Genomic DNA, 16,324 nt, shown 5'->3' on the forward strand with positions numbered 1-16,324 from the left:
CATGATAGCGGTCTTCCAGATAACCTTTACATGTTGGTTTGGGGGTGGCTGCAGTGTTTTGTAGTAATAGGAGCGGCGGGGCTGCATCCCCAGCACCCTAGCCGCCTGCTAGCTTCTGCCCCGAAATAACAACACACAAACTGTATTCATTTAAACACTGCTTGGCCCATTTCTATCTAGCCTCTTCTAGGCTAATTCTCACATATTAATTTAGCCCATTTCTAATCATCTGTGTAGCACCCCTAGGTGCGCTTACCGGGAAGATTCTAGCCTAGGTCCATGCTGGGTTGGAGCTTCATCGCGTGCGTCTGGCCTGGCGAGGGGAGCATGGCGTCTCTCCTGAGGCGTCTGCTCCCTAGAGGAGAGCTATTGAGTCTCTGAGCTCACTTCCTCTTCCTCCCAGCATTCTGTTCTGTTTACTCCACCCACCTATGTTCTAAGCTATGAGCCCAAGCAGTTTGTTTATTACTTAGCCAATGAAATCAACAGATTGATATATGACACTCCCACATCAGTGTTTTGTTTGTTTAGATGCAGGGTCTCATGTAATTTGGGCTGGCCTGAACATCTAATCCTTCTGCCTTCATCTCCTGAGTACTGGGATTACCATACTCTATGTTAAGTGGTGCTCAGGATCAAACCCAGGGCTTCATATGTGTTAAAATGAGCCCTTTACCAACTACACCTCCAGCCCTGATAAATGTTTTATAATATAGATAAACTTCTACTTATTAGACTCTGGCTTTAAACTTTGGGGTGGTAGCAAAAAGACAGAGTCTATAAAAACTATCACATTTGTGATGCAGCAAATGGCTATGTGGGTAACAGTGTTTACAGTGCAGGTCAGTGTAGCATGAGGGGTCCTGTTTGCTTGTTTGTTGTTGGGGTTTTTGTCCTCCCACCAGGTACCCCCAGCTGTTCAGCCCCAAAGAAAATCACACATAGGTCTCTGTAAATTATAAGCTGATTGGCCCATTAGCTCTAGCCTCTCACTGGCTAACTCTCACATCTTGATTAACCCATTTTTCTGATCTATGTTAGCCATGTGGCTCAGTACCTTTTTCAGTGAGGCAGATCATATCCTGCTGCTTCGGTGCTCTGGGCAGGAGTGGGAGGAATCAACTTCCTCCTTCCCAAAATTCTCCTGTTCTCATTACATCATTTCTACTTCCTGTCTGATTTTCCTGCCTGGCCAATCATTGTCTATTTATAACATGATTGACAGAATACAGACAATTCTCCCACACCAGGTCAGCCCTGGAATCCACCTAGAGTGTAAAGGAGAAGGCGCTAGAGTTGCGCTCTGATCCCTGTGCCGTGGCGTGTCTACTTGCGGGCACACACTGTTCAGGTTTTGAAGAATTATATTTAACAAGTAAATCAAGCAACCTTGAGCTTAAAAAATCATCTATATTGGACAAAGTCCCTGAGATTTTGGAAAATTCAACTATGACTGCTCTTACCTGTAATTTGTTTGTAGTAGGTAGAGTAAAACCTGCTTTATTTTGGTCAGGACATTTGACAAATATTTATTAATGTTAATGTAATATTGATGTAATACTCTAACCCAAATTCTTCCATTCTTCATTTTGTTGTAATAGGAGCTTTTTTTGGGGGGGGGTATATTTATGTATACATGATCGCATATGTAGAAGCCAGTGGTTGAAGTCAGGTGTCTTCTTCTATTGCCCTCTACCTTATTTTAATTTTTTTTACACATTTCTGTGTTTATTAATTGTGTGTGTGATGTATGTGTAGAAGTCAGGGACACCTTTCAGGAGTTAGTTCTCTCTTTCCACTGTTTACGTTCTGGGAATCAAGTCCAGATTACCAGCTATGGCAGTAAGCGCCTTTACCACTGAGCCATAACTAATCGCTCCACCTTATAGTTTGAAACAGTCTCTACACTGAACCTAGAACTGATTTAGGCAAATTGGCTGGCCAGTGAGTTCCACAGGCTCACCTATCTTCATTGTCTGTCCCAGCACTGCTCTTATGTGGGTGTTGGGATCTGCAGTATATCCACTGAGCTGTTTCCCTAGCCCATGATTTCTCCCCTTTTTTTGCAATACTTGGAATTGAACCTAGGACCGTACACATTCTAGATAAGTGCTTTATCACAGCCCAGAACATGATAGGAACTGTCACAGAGCTAGTAGTAAACATTATTCAAGATTTAATGTTGTGAGCTTGAAGTTTGATTTTGGTTTCCTGTTCTTGGAATTTCTGTTTAGACATTTGAAATTAGATACCGTGCAAGCAGTTTCATTTCTTTTACATTTCTCTTGTGGTGGTGGCTCTAGACTCCAGCCAAGAATATACTGACTCCACTGGAATAGATCTACATGAATTTCTTGTGAATACACTGAAAAAGAACCCAAGGTAATAACGTGATTGATGTGAGGGGGGAAGGGATAGGGTAGGAATTGCAGAGCCCTTTCAAGTCAAGCAGCTTTTCAGCACTTCTCTATTACTAGAATATAGAATGTTCATCTTTTCTTAATTCTTCTAAAATAGTTTTTATATTTTGAGGGATTCAGAATATTCACATTGAGATTTCTGTGTTTTGAAGAGTTGAGAAAAATTTTAAGAAGAGTACAATGACTAAGAAATTTGAAGACTTGAGTGTTTACTAGTTAAAAATCCCAAAGGAGTGAGCTAGTTGACTTATACATAAGCAAAACCATAACTGTTTTAAACCCTAAATAACTGGGTGGGGTATAGAATAATGCCTATATTTGCAAGCACAAATTATGTGTTTATATGAATATGCTGCCAATAATTAGATTACTGATGTGAGTGACAGAGTACATGGATAGGAAAGACCTAGAAAGTGTGTACTTGAGCTGTGTTCTCTGCAGAACATTGGGCAGTTGAGGGAGGCTCTTCAGCCTCCGTGCTATGGCCATTGTTAGAGTTTGGATAGACCCCTCGGTTTTTGCGATGAACAAGTTGATTTTCAGTCCCTCCTTTAAATATCTATGGAAGAGCTCTTTGTTTGTTGTTTGTTTGTTTTAATCTTGTTTAAACAGGGACAGAATGATGCTGCTAAAATTAGAACAGGAGATTCTGGAGTTTATCAGTGACAACAAGTAAGTCACCTTTATGGAATATACATTTAGAGGTGGGAGGGGACATTGGAAAAGAAGCTATGTACTGCTTTAGTAGAAGCAGTCTGAATGGGTTAAACAGCGTGTGTATAATAGCAGGTGAGGTTTTTATCATTTATATAAATTTGAGCCAAAAACATTCCTGTTGTTTTTAGCAGCTAGGAATGGTCACAGCTCTCACTCCACTTCTCCCATTCCCTTTGACTAACAGCATCAGGTGGTGGCAGTCAGGCCTTAGGAGGGGTCAGCCCAGGGTGGGAAGGGGTAGGATTACTAGAGAATGGGACAGAATAATACTGAGAGAGACTTTTTGTCCTCACAAACTAAATATCTGTTTTTTTTATGTCTGGTTCTCCTTTAAGAAATTCTGTACTCCAAACAAAACAAAACAAAAAAAAAAGACCAGGCAGTGGTGGCACACGACTTTAATCCCAGCACTTGGGAGGCAGAGGCAGGCAGATCTCTGTGAGTTTGAGGCCAACCTGGTCTACAAAGCGAGTTCCAGGGCAGCTAGGACTGTTAAACAGAGAAACCCTGTCTCGGGAAAAAAAATCTACTCTAGACACTGTTGAGGAAAATTAGTAGCCTTCTCCTATTATCTTTTATTTTTTATCCCCGGTACCCCTTCAGTAACCAGTTCAAGAAGTTCCCTCAGATGACCTCCTATCACCGGATGCTATTACACCGGGTGGCTGCCTATTTTGGGATGGACCATAATGTTGATCAAACTGGGAAAGCTGTCATCATCAACAAAACCAGCAACACGAGAATGTAAGGGAGAAACTGTGGACTGGGAAGATTTCCATGGGACAGCTGCTATGGTAGAAGTGGAAGATAGAACCCAGGTGTCTCCTCCAGGGAGGGAAGGGTGTTTCATTGATTCCTGCTTTCTGTGAGGTCTTAAAGACAGGTTCTGATTAGACAGGACAGACACAGCTGTGAATGAAGCGTTGTTATACACAGAGAGTGGGCATCATGTAGTGGTGCCCACCTGCCATCCTGGTACTCAGGAAAGGTGGGGGGCAGACAGATCAGCACTCCAGGAGCAGATTACAGGAGATGGTGGTGGAGAGAAGAGATTACACACAAAGATTCTTTTAAACCATCATGTGACTTTTTGGATTCCTGACACCAAAAATCCTCTGAGTAGAGGATATGGAATTTAGAGAGCTGTTCCCAGGGGCTCTCCTCCTAACATAAAGGTCTTTTTCTCCTTTCTTCCCCACTTCAGCCCTGAACAGAGGTTCTCAGAACACATAAAAGACGAGAAGAACACAGAATTTCAACAGAGGTTCATTCTCAAGAGAGATGACGCCAGTGTGGACCGAGATGATAACCAGGTGAAGAATGGAAAGGGTGGGCCTAAAGAGACTGCAGTAAGAGAAACTGGGAAGGGAGGAAGGTGGGGGAGTGGAGAAAATTGAGAATGTCTTAGAATGGAAACATACATAGAGCTGTTACCTGGAGTTGGTTTTGGCTCACCCCTGAAGATCTGACTACAGTTGTTGAGCTGCACGCCACCCTCGTAGCCCCAGAGAGACATGGTGCTCAGGTTTGCTGAGTGATTTCATTTGGCCTACAATTCTTTAGGTCTGCCACTAACTTCTAACCACATTTCATTTTGTAAAATAAGGCCCCTCTCCATGTCAGCCTTGATCTAGCTGATTTCAGTGTCGTCTCCCCCCACCCCCAGCACCTCCACTTGACCCCTAGACTTTACATAGAGAGCTACCAAAAGCTACTTTATCCCATTTTCATTCTTATTCTAGCTGAGGACTAGCCTTGAACTGGCAAAGTTATAATCTAATTTAATTAGTTATAAAGGTATATCTGATCCCTTTGGCAAACTCCTTAATCTTTTTCCCACCTCCTACCAAGGTGAGTTAACTTGACCTTCTGTGCTGGGAACTCAGGTCCCTTTGTGGTACACTCCTGTGGAACTAAGAAATTAACAAACTGTCCTATTCCTTCATTTGTGGGGGGTCTGGCTGCTGCTCTGACCTCTACCCCCGGAGATAGCAAATGATCAAGAATTAGTTTTCCTAGCTAAATGGGAAGTTCAGAGTTATCCTGCATATCTGCTTGGACTCCAAAGGGGAATTGATTTAAAGAGTATGGTTGGGTAGAGCCAATACGCTCTAAGGGTTAGCAACTCTATAACAATGTCTTACTTCTAGAGTCAAAATTCATTTTCTTGAAATATTACATGGTCTTGAGACCGGTACCTTTCTTGCTTGCTTGACTATGAAAGGGAGGCCTTTTAAGAAAGGTGTCATTATCTAATGGGGACAAACATGCTGGGTCTGATTGAAAGCAAAGAAAACTACAAAAAGACAAATTTTTGTAAAACAAGAAAGAGCCTTTCCATCCTGATGCCCTTCTCTACATTTTCCCAAACCCTTTTCCTGGATCAGGAAGTGTTCAGGCCTAGAGGCACATTGGAATGGAAGGTTATCTGTTCTGTTGTGAACTTTTCATCTCACAGCTTCAAGCTTTGTCTGTAGTAGAGTAGATTCTGTGTGCTTTCTGATTGTGGTATTAGTAAAAACGTAATATTGCTATTTTCCCCTGAGCCGGGCTTTGCTTTAAACATATATATGTTATCTCTTTTGATCCTTTCCACAACCCAGTGTAAATGGGGTTATTAACCACACTTTACACAAAAATACTGAGTCTGAGATGCTAAGTTCCTTGCCTGAAGTCACTTTACTGGGAGTCAGCAGAGCTGGGGTTTACCTTGACGCCCCATTATGTTTTCTACTCCACCACTGGCTTATCAGTGCTAGAGGCTCAGCACTGTTGAGGGTCTCTGTCTTCCTGTAATTGAACTGATGAAAGATGGTTAGTGGGCTGTAGGTCTAAAGAGTGATGAGGACTGTATCTAATCAGAGGCAAGACTTCGGAAGTCTTGGATTGCCTTTGGAAACTGGTAATGACAGTATCAGCCTAGAGCAGTGGGTTCTTAGATCGACTGCAGGTCAGAGCTATCTGTAGTGTGCTGACAGTGGCTCTGTGAGTTCCCTCTCAGAACGCCTTGCTCTTGCAGTCACTGTAGCAAAGGGTTCTCCATACATCCCCCCCGCCCCACAGTGTTCACAGTAGCAGTTGAAGAGGAGAAGCTGTGCTGGGAAGCAAGGTGATGGCTAGCTGGAAGTAGTCATCTGCCCATGAGACATTCCTATTGCTCACCTCACTGTCTGTCAGAGAACATGAAGTCTGTGTGCTCCATTTCCTTCCGTACCCTGTCTGACTCCTCTCCTCTCTTTTCACTGTACTCATTAATCTGCTCCTTTCTCTGCTCGTTTCTTTCCGTTTTGTTCTCCTTCTCTTCTGTGTTGCTCTGTTCTCTTTGTTCTTTTGTTTCTGTAATTTCTGTCTCCTCAACTCCCTTCAATAGCTATAATTAAGGTGACAAAAATGTGTAGTCTTTTAGATTAGCTCCACCCCTGAGATTTAATGTCTAAGACCCTCTTTGCTAAATCATGTTTGACTTGGGTTGCTAGGACATGACAAAAGACGGGGTCCTATTGAGTGTTAGTTCTGTGAACCTCCTCTACATTCAGCTTTGGTAAACACTTATTTCTTTGCCCTCTTCAGCTCCTTCTTTCCCTTACTTGCCCTCTAAAGAACGGTTGTTTATTTTCCTAGGGCTGTTGTCTTCATCTTTACTGACTGAACAGTACTTGATTACTCCAGGGAAGCAACCCAACCCTTATAAATAGTTGTTGTTCTTGGTATGTGGGGTGGGCGGGGTGTGGCAAGTCCTCTACCATCCAGAAAAGCTGATCTCCCAAACTGCATGGTCAGATGTACCCAGTGAAACCTGTTCAGGACTGGAAATTTCATTTCTTTATTTTCCATTTTTTTGATGGCAACTATAAACTTTCCCGGTTTCTCTTCCTTGCTGGTGTGCAGTGAGCTTGCAGTACGAGGAGAACTTAACTAGCTTAATTCTGCTCATCGATCTAGATCAGAGTTCCATTGCAGGATGGAAGGAGGAGCAAGTCAATAGAAGAGAGAGAGGAGGAATATCAAAGGGTCCGAGAGAGAATATTTGCCCGAGAGGTAAGTGTAGCTTCTGAGAGTTGTCAGATCCTAGCTCTTAGCTCTAACCTTGGAACTGTGAATGGGATGAACCTACCATAAATGTTGTTGGCTCTTTGTATTTCTTTTCCTTTTTCTTTTTTTTTCTTTTTTTTTTAAACCAACATCAGTCAATCCCAGATTTGACCTCTAACCCTGAATGTGGCTTATTGGGAAGCTACAGGTTTTTATTTGTATTTTGGAATACATTTTGCTGTATGGTATCCAAAGAGAACCGAAACTTGGAGTGGCTGAATTTGGTAAATATAACTAGACCGGAAAGAGAAACGCCTTCGGCAGAGCTGATGATAAAAGGACCTAAGTCTTGGCTAGCATGGCCTTCTCCAGCTTGCCTTGTAGATTCCCATTGTCTGTTCTGTGCATCTTTGTTTCTCAGTAGAAGACTCAGCATCCATACAGGCTCGACACCCATCTTGTTTAGCCAGCTTGTTTCTAGGCTGTGTTGATGCTTTAGTAAAGTGCTGTTCTGGCATCATCCTCTACAGGCCCCATATCCCCATGCACAGGGTACTCTTGCTCCCTCTGGTACTGCTTGAATGGGGAGTCTCCTTCTTCCGTTATTTCTTACCTTGTTCCTAGAAAACGAAGGGTTCCATAGTCCAAAGGGCAGCATCACCGAGTCTAGATAGCTTTGTTTTTAAGAGCATGGGCCATTTCAGATGCACTTGTTACCCCTGTATCTGGTTACTTTTGCCTGTTAGTCTAAGAGATGTATAGCTTGTTTCAGGAAAGGGTTTAGATGAGCAGCAGGTAAACAGATCTCCAGAACATGTGGATCCAGATAGGAAAACATCTTACTGTCAGAGTAGCAACAAAGGAAGTCAAATCATGTGGATGAACACTATTCCCTCCCACTCCTCTGTCTTCTTCTCTCATCAAAACACCCCTCCCATTTTTATATCACGCACAAACACACACAAAACAACGTGTGTGTGTCTTTTCATCATCACCTCACTCAGAAAAATATCGTCTCCAACTAAACTCCTGAACTCCCGTGTGTTTGATCCATTATCTAGAGAGAGCCAAGTACTTTTACGAATCCTTCCTAGAAAGTGACACACAACAAGCTTTCTGGCCTAGAATTCAAGAAGCGACTTCTTACCTTCTATTATGTAGACTTCCATTCTGAGTCAGAAAAGTCTGCCCTCCAAATTAACCCTACTCAGAGAGTTCATACATCACCTGCAAACCATGTGGGTGGAATGAGAGATGTCATGGTTATGACCAGGATGACCCTAAACTGTGAATACAAATACTTACGTAGTAAGCATTAGCTTTTAGGCACTATTCTTAGCATTTTATGTAGGTGAATTCACATCTTTACAATAGGTCTATTATTTTAAACATTTTTCTTATTTTATAAATAAAACACAGAGGTTTGGTAACAGCATCTTAAACATTGTTAGGTAGACAGTCTGGCTCCAGAGTCCGTGTTCATAACCTAATAGGAGCTACCTCTTGCTAGCTCGCTCTATTCTGGGGTCTTCAGAAGTGCCAGCAATGACAGCCTAGCTATCTGCATCCTCACTGACACATGGGAAATGGCTGCCTCACTGTGTCAAGCCCTTTGCAAAACCCTATGATCTGAAAGCACAGACAACTTTTTTAGGGCATTGGGGCTACTTATCAACCACAGTGGAACACATCTACCTACATCCATTAGGAAGGCAGAGTTAGCTCTTCTCTCCTTTTCCCTCCTGATTTCTAGTTGCTCAAGCCTCTGCTAACACATGTATTCTTTGTTAAATCCTCGTGGGTTTATCACTTTCGTTTCAGTACTTCCTAGCTCTTGTAGTAGAGGCCTCGAATCTCAGAAGATCTAGAGGAGGAGAAATGGCCAAAGCCCACCATCCTCCAAAGATTCCATGTGGAGAGGAACCCTCCCGGGCAGAGGGAGTGATTGAGGGTAGAGTGAGGACAAGGAGGCAGGCCCAGAACGGGAAGTGCCAAGAAGGGTGTTCGGATGGAAATGCTGCTGCTGCAGCCTTCTCTAGAGCCTGAGCTGTGTCTTGGGAAAGCTGCCCAATGGAGGAGTCTCTGCTCTGTGCAGAGCCCACACGCTCAACCGCTGGATGCTCTTGGTGCCTTCTTTGGAGGTTTGGAAGTCCACCACAGTGCTCACCTCACTCAGCTCAGTGGCTTTATCAGAAAAAGTGATTCCGGTGGGACGACTTCAGACTTCTAATGTCCTCATTTTTTCTAGGCTCTAAACGGTATCTGCTGCCCCAGTATCTCACCCATAATGGGGCTCAAGTCAGAGAGCCTTTTATTTTGGGCAAATCAAAAGGGCAGAAAGACAACAGCCACTGAGATTAATTTCCAAAAAAACGAAGTTTCCTTCTCGTGTTTCCCTTCCTTTGAACATTCTTAAAATACAGTATGTTGATTATTATAGTCAGTTCACTAATGTAGAGGTTTAAAAAAAAAGAAATAATTAGGTTTGTAACTTTCCCCTTCCTCCTCTCCATGCTCCCTTTATCAACCCTCATTTTAAACATTGTGGAAAGGCAAAAAATGCCAAGTGTTTTCACAGGAAAGGTGAGGAGTCAGGCTCGGGTAAGGCAGTCGGTTACCCTAGCCTTGCTCCCTCTCTCCCTGTTGGTGGGGTGAGAGCTTTGGTTTGAAGATTGTGGGTATTGATAGCATCATGGACATCCTTTTCTGTTATGCCTTATTATTTTCTTATGAGTTATTTTCCATTTTCTCCCTCACCTAGACTGGCCAGAATGGATATCTAAGTGATATCAGGTTAGTACCATTCACATGTTCTCTCTTATCGCTCAGCTTTATCAGTGGGGTTCAGAGAATCCTATAATGATGCTATTTTTGTTTTGTTTGTTTTGTTTTGGTGTTAACCAGCAGACTCTGCAAAGAAGCCTTTTCTTCTAGCTCTCACAAGAGAAGGCAGATTTTTAGGTACCTGTGTGTGATCTATATCTCTCCTTTTTAATTTTAATTTTGTTTTGCTGTAATCTTTTCAGTGTAGTGAGTGGTTTTGCTTCGTGCATGGCTGCTTATAGAATAATTAAATTTGTGGATTTTGCTTTACTGGATTTCTTTTTCCCTTGGGGGAAAGGCTTCTTCTCAGTGACCTTACTGTTGTCAGTTTCATTGAGTCCTGAGAGGTGGTGTTGGGGACAGCTAGTTGTGTCTGAGACAGGTAGGTACCATATCCTCCCTCAGATTGGCTGGAATTGGACATTTTTAAAAGATTCTGACATACACCTATTGTAAGGTAAAAGAATAAGTGTCTGCTCACCACCTTTGCTCTTCTAGGGAAGGTGTGGACAGCTGCTGTCTGAACCTACACTAGGGAATAGTTTTATCTCTGGAAAGATAATATGTGCACATAAACAAATACATATGTGAATGTCTCTTTATGTAGTTTTCTCTTTGAGACAATATTAAGCAGAAGATGACCGCAGAAAAGATAGGTATCTGACTCTGTAACTCAGTACTCTTTCTAAAGGGTTTCTCCATATTTAAACCCTAAGTGTCAGAGGAGACCAGGATGTGTCTCACTCCTCAGGCGTTAGTTGTGCTGTCCTCACTGACGTTTCTAAAGCTAGTTAAACTGAGATGCCCAGTGGTCGCCTGTGTACGGAAGACCTGAAGTCATTTCCCAGCACTCACGTCTCCAAGGGACCGGATGCCCTCTGGTCTCCACAGGTACTTTCATTCATGTGCACCTACATACACACAAAGACACACACATACACATAAATAAAAATAATCTTAAAAAGAAGAGGAGGAAAAAGAGATTGGGACATTGAAATTTCCCACCCTTGAGATAAAGAATTTCCATATTTTTGAACTTTTTTTTAAAGATTTACTTTATGTGTATGGGTATTTTGCATGCATGTGTGTCTATGTGCCACGTACATGCAGTGCCTACAGAGGCCAGAAGAGGGCATCGGATTCCCCTGAAAAAAGTTACAGACAGTTGTGAGACCGCCATGTGAGTCCTGGGAATCAAACCCAGGTCCTTTGTGAGAGCAACGAGTGCTCTTAACCGCTGAGCATCTCTCCAGCCCCTGAGGTCCATCTGACAACCAGAGGCATTGTTAATGGAACCAAAGATAAGTAGAGTTCTCAAATTTAAAAAAATGAAAATTCTGCTTGATAGGATACACTTTGTGGTCGTAATCACCCCAGAGTGCCTATAATAGTCTTAACTCCTATGTGTGAACAGTGCTTTCCAGTAGCCAAAGTGTATCTTAATCTTATCTGGTCCAGCTCTTTCAGTATCTTGACCTGGTCAGTTGGCTTCCATCAAAGGAAACAAAAGCTGTGTCAAAACTGAGGCTGATTTTTGTTCAGTATCCTTTTTCTTGTCCCACCCCAGCTCTTTACTAACATCCCTTCTTCTTCTCAGCCTGTCTGATATTATAGCCCAAATTCACACTCACCCTAAGAGTGGTGCTCTCCTGTGAGCACAGGCTGTACCCAGGTACACAGATGCATAGCTTGAGAGGCTGCTGAACAGCTGCAGCCTCGCCTCTCCAGAGCTTTGCTGCAGGCTGAGAAATGAAACTGAGTTTTGATTAAAGACCAGTGAGATAACTCAGCACGTAAACGCAGTTGCTGACAACCCTGATGATGTGAGTTCAACCCCCATGATTCACATGGCAGAAGGAAAAATCAATTCCTGTGTGTGGGTTGTCTTCTGACATTTACATACACACACAAATAAACAAATGTAAAGAAAATCAGCAGTTAAATAAAGTAGGGACTAAGGAAATGGCTCAGCAGTTAAGAGCACATACTGATCTTGGAGGGCCTGAGTTCAGTTCCCAGCACTCCCATCAGGTAGCTCACAACTGCCTGTAATTCTAGGGAAATATGGGGCTCTGGCACCTTCTTCTGCCTCCATGGGCACCTGTATTGCCTGCACACACCTCCCACTGACACCCATATATCCACCTAATCAAAAAAAAAAAAACTTTTTAAAAATAAACAACTGAAGGGGCTGGAGAGATGGCTCAGAGGTTAAGAGCACTGACTGCTCTTCCAGAGGTCCTGAGTTCAATTCCCAGCAACCACATGGTGGCTAACAACCATCTGTAAAGACATCTGGCTCGCTCATCTGGCCTTCAGGCATACAGACAGAATATTGTATACAAAATAAATAAATATTTAAAAAAAAACTGAATATAGTAACACACACTTTGGATCCTAGTACTTGGGAGGAGGTGGAGTCAGGAGGATCATTATGAGTTCCAGGGCCAACATGATCTACATAGCAAGTTCTAGAACAGCCAGAGCTACAGTGAGACCCTGCCTCATAAAAATGAAAAAGTTAGAAGACGATGTAAAAGTTTAAGGACAGTTTTTTTTTTTTTAAAACCTAGGTTAGGGCTGGTCAGGTACCTGATAGAGAACTTACCTAGTGTACAGAGGACCTGGGTTCAGTCACCAGCACCACGTGAGAGTGGGAACAGCGGTGCACACCTCTAATCCCAGCATGAAAAAGTGGAGACAAGAGGATAAAAAGTGCAAGGTCACCCTTGGCTACACACCAGGTTTGAGGCCTGCTTGGCAGTGTATATACCCCATCTTGAAACAGTGACGGCAGTTAGGCTGAGCTAGCCTGCGTTCACTCTGTTTATTAAGAGCATTTTTATTCCCTACCACATCCTCTAACTTGCAAACAACTCAATCCACTCCCAGAATTCAATTTAAGTTACTCTCCCAAATTGCCATACTTTTAGTGAAATGATTATTTGTACAGACTGCTTTGCTTTCTCTCTAGCTTCTCTCTCAAGGGACACTGTATAAAATTAACAGACAGTCCGCACGTTGGGCATTTGACCCTCTCTGCCGTGGGGAACCTGGTTAGGTAGAGAAGCACTACAGCTTCGACCATAACTCTCCAAGGTACTTAGTTTAAGGTTGCCTCACTTGCTGTCTACCTCAGGTATCAAGAATGAGAACGTAAAAGACAAGTTATCCTAATACATAATACAATGTTTTAATTGAAGAAAGCCAACAGAATTCATGCTCCAGTGTCTAAGGAGCAGCCTCACCCACAGACACATGTCGTTACCTTGGGTATCCTGGCTGAGACATAGCTACTGGCTCTTGCTTCACATCTGTTTTTGAACAATCTCTGATTTATGTTCCCTTTTTGCTCTTAGCATCTGAAGAAAAAAGGTCATATTTTGGAGAAAACAGGAATGTGTTACGGTCCCTTATTCTGACTATATAGAGAGAAGCATGAGATTATATATATTTCGAGTAGGAAATAAGAATTGTCATATTCCTGATCTGTTGTGCCAGTATGTTCTTAGCTCTCCATGGGCAGCACGGCTAATAGAAACTAGGAAAGGACCATAAGCCTCTCATGGCACATACCTGCAGTAAGACAGCACTTGTGAGGCAGAGCAGTAGAATTTCAAGTTTCAAGTCAGCTAGTTCTCAGAATAACTGAGGCAAAGGGCATTTGAAACTAAGGTGATTTGAGTAATATTTCTGTTTGGTTTTGGTGGGATAATGGTAAAAAGGAGGGAACCCACACTACCATGATTTTGCCCAATTATTCACCAAAGTATATACCAAAATCTTTATTTATTATTGTTGCCATCCGGGCACCTTAGATAGTAGTTGTTGAGTGAAAGTAAAATGAAGGGACTTGTGGACTCTTGCCTTTAGTAAGAAGCACTGAGTGCACCGCTGAAGGACTGAGGAAATGGCTCGGTCTATAAAGCTGCACAGTCATGAAGATCTGAATTCAGATCCCCAACATCCATGAAGAACTGGATGGTGTGGTAGAACATCTGTAACCCCTCTCCTAGGAATGGGGGTGGAGGCAAAGACAAGAGCATCCATGGAGCTCAATTAGGCCAGCAGCCTAATTGATTCAGTAAGAACCACTGTCTCAAAAAAGAAAAATAAAGTGGAAGGCTGGTGAGATGACCTAGCAAGAAAAGATGCCACCAAGCCCCACAGCTGGAGTATGGTTCCTGGGATCCACACCTGCAGGCTGTCCTCTCACATACATCCATACGTGTACACAAAACACTTTAGAAAGATGCCTGATGTCTACTTCTGGCCTCCATACACGTGGGGGTCTGCATATACACACACAAACACACCTTATAGCACACAAGAGCACCAGATTCCAGTCCTCAGCGGCTGTGGAATCTATTGTCCTGATAGACCAGCACAGAACTTAAGGAAACAACAGTCAGACTGTTCACTGTCATCTTCCAATCCCAGGAAAGATGTTCATACCCAGTACCTCTCCTGGCTCAGGTGCATGCTGTCTGGGAGACCTTTTGTGGGATTTACCCATGTCCCTGGCTACTCCTACCTTCTGCCAACAGTAACTTCTAGGAGTCCCACAAGTCGCAACTACCCCTTCGCTGCATGTGTGAGATCCTGCAGGTGTGGGAAAGAAAGAGACCACAGTCAGTCTCAGTCCTGCGTATGTGGTTCCCCTCTGCCTTGAATTGGTTGGTGTTGGTGCACTCACTGTCCTCCAGATTTGTTACTGTACGGACCTTGTTTGTCTGCCCTCATCTAATCTTAGTTGGCCACCCAGCTAACAAGATGTCCCCCTTCTTGGTTAGCGAAAGAATAAAAAAAAAGAACTCTCTCGGCTCTTTTGCTGAAGGGGGGGTGGGGGGTACTCTAACTACTGTGGTTTCTGCAGGGGGAACCGTGAAGGGCTGAGTCGCACCTCAAGCAGCCGACAGAGTAGCACAGACAGCGAACTCAAATCCCTGGAGCCACGACCTTGGAGCAGCACAGATTCAGATGGCTCTGTCCGGAGTATGCGACCCCCTGTCACCAAAGCCAGCAGCTTCAGTGGAATCTCCATCCTCACCCGAGGTGACAGCAGTAAAGGTGGCACTGCAGGAAGGATCTCTAGGCCAGGTACCGCAGCTTCTCCCTTTGTCACACCTGCCCTTCTTGCTGGGCTTTTGCAAAGCATCCTTAATAACTCACTTTTGATGACACATCTAGTTCAGTATAGTTTCCTAGAAATTTAAGGCATTTGCAGGAGAGGAGGAGAAATCTGATTTCTTGGATCTGTTATCCATTATTAAATCTAGTTGCCTCTTTGATATTCTTTCAGACTCTGTTCATTTTTAGGAAGGAGGGAAGAAAGACTAGTTGGAGTTCGATTATTTTATGTTATCCAACTGATATAGATCATTAGCTCAGGGCAAAGTTCCATAGTACCTGGGTTTGATTCCCAGCACCCTAGTGCTTACAAATATCTATGACCCCAGTCCTGAGTATCAGATGCCCTCTTTCAGCCTCTGTGAGCACCAGGCATGAATGTACTACACATACATACCTACATACATACATACATTTATGGCAGGCAAAATAGTCATACACATAAAATAAAATTATTTTTTAAAAAAATTAAGCACACTGGGTGTGGTGGTGCACGCCTTTAATTTTAGCTCTCAGGTGGCAGAGACAAGCATATCTCTGTGAGTTCAAGGCCAACCTGGTCTACAGAGTTAGTTCCAGGGCATTACATAGAGAAACCCTGTCTCAAAAAAAAAAAAAAATCCTAACAAACAAAAAAGCTAAGCATGAAGGTGTATACTTACAATCTCAGCACTGGGAAGGTAAAAACTAGAGGATTTTCTAGGCTCACTGACTAACCAGCCTAACTCAATAAACAAATCCATGAAACACGGTGAGTGGTTCTGAAAGTAGCACCTTCTGTTGACCATGGACACAGACATACATAAAGCTCATGTTTCTACATTGCCTACACCATTGCCTACAAGGCATGGTGGCAACCTGGGTGGCTAAGGCAGGGGAGGGAGTCTCTGTGAGCTCAAGGCCAGCCTGGTTTATACAGTGATTGCAGGCCAGCCAGAAGTACATAGTGAGATATTGTTTCAAAAAGAAAACAGCCGGGCGGTGGTGGCGCACGCCTTTAATCCCAGCACTCGGGAGGCAGAGGCAGGCAGATCTCTGTGAGTTCGAGACCAGCCTGGTCTACAAGAGCTAGTTCCAGGACAGGCTCCAAAACCACAGAGAAACCCTGTCTCGAAAAACCAAAAAAAAAAAAAGAAAACAATAGGACTAGAGACATGACTTGGAGGTTAAGAACACTGGCTGCTCTTCCAGAGGTCCTGAGC

General features: G+C 43.2%; 1 protein-coding gene across 16 annotated transcripts in view; it reads left to right on the forward strand.

The window, feature by feature from the left end:
- R3hdm2 (R3H domain containing 2) overlaps nt 1-16,324 on the forward strand; it is a 133,156-nt gene that overhangs the window by 91,904 nt on the left and 24,928 nt on the right. For 7 of the 16 annotated variants that reach the window (XM_041664085.1, XM_041664049.1, XM_041664041.1 and 4 more), the window contains 8 exons: nt 2,304-2,382; nt 3,033-3,092; nt 3,741-3,881; nt 4,342-4,450; nt 7,080-7,175; nt 9,931-9,962; nt 10,074-10,130; nt 14,869-15,092. In XM_041664085.1, coding sequence (XP_041520019.1) covers nt 2,304-2,382; nt 3,033-3,092; nt 3,741-3,881; nt 4,342-4,450; nt 7,080-7,175; nt 9,931-9,962; nt 10,074-10,130; nt 14,869-15,092 — 798 coding nt within the window. The remainder of the gene's footprint in view (nt 1-2,303; nt 2,383-3,032; nt 3,093-3,740; nt 3,882-4,341; nt 4,451-7,079; nt 7,176-9,930; nt 9,963-10,073; nt 10,131-14,868; nt 15,093-16,324) is intronic. The other 9 variants (XM_041664078.1, XM_041664119.1, XM_041664090.1 and 6 more) reach the window with 5 other exon arrangements.

Source organism: Microtus oregoni, unplaced genomic scaffold (assembly GCF_018167655.1).
Source record: "Microtus oregoni isolate MIOR12 unplaced genomic scaffold, Mior012 000001F_ref0000356, whole genome shotgun sequence".
Lineage (NCBI taxonomy): Eukaryota > Metazoa > Chordata > Mammalia > Rodentia > Cricetidae > Microtus > Microtus oregoni.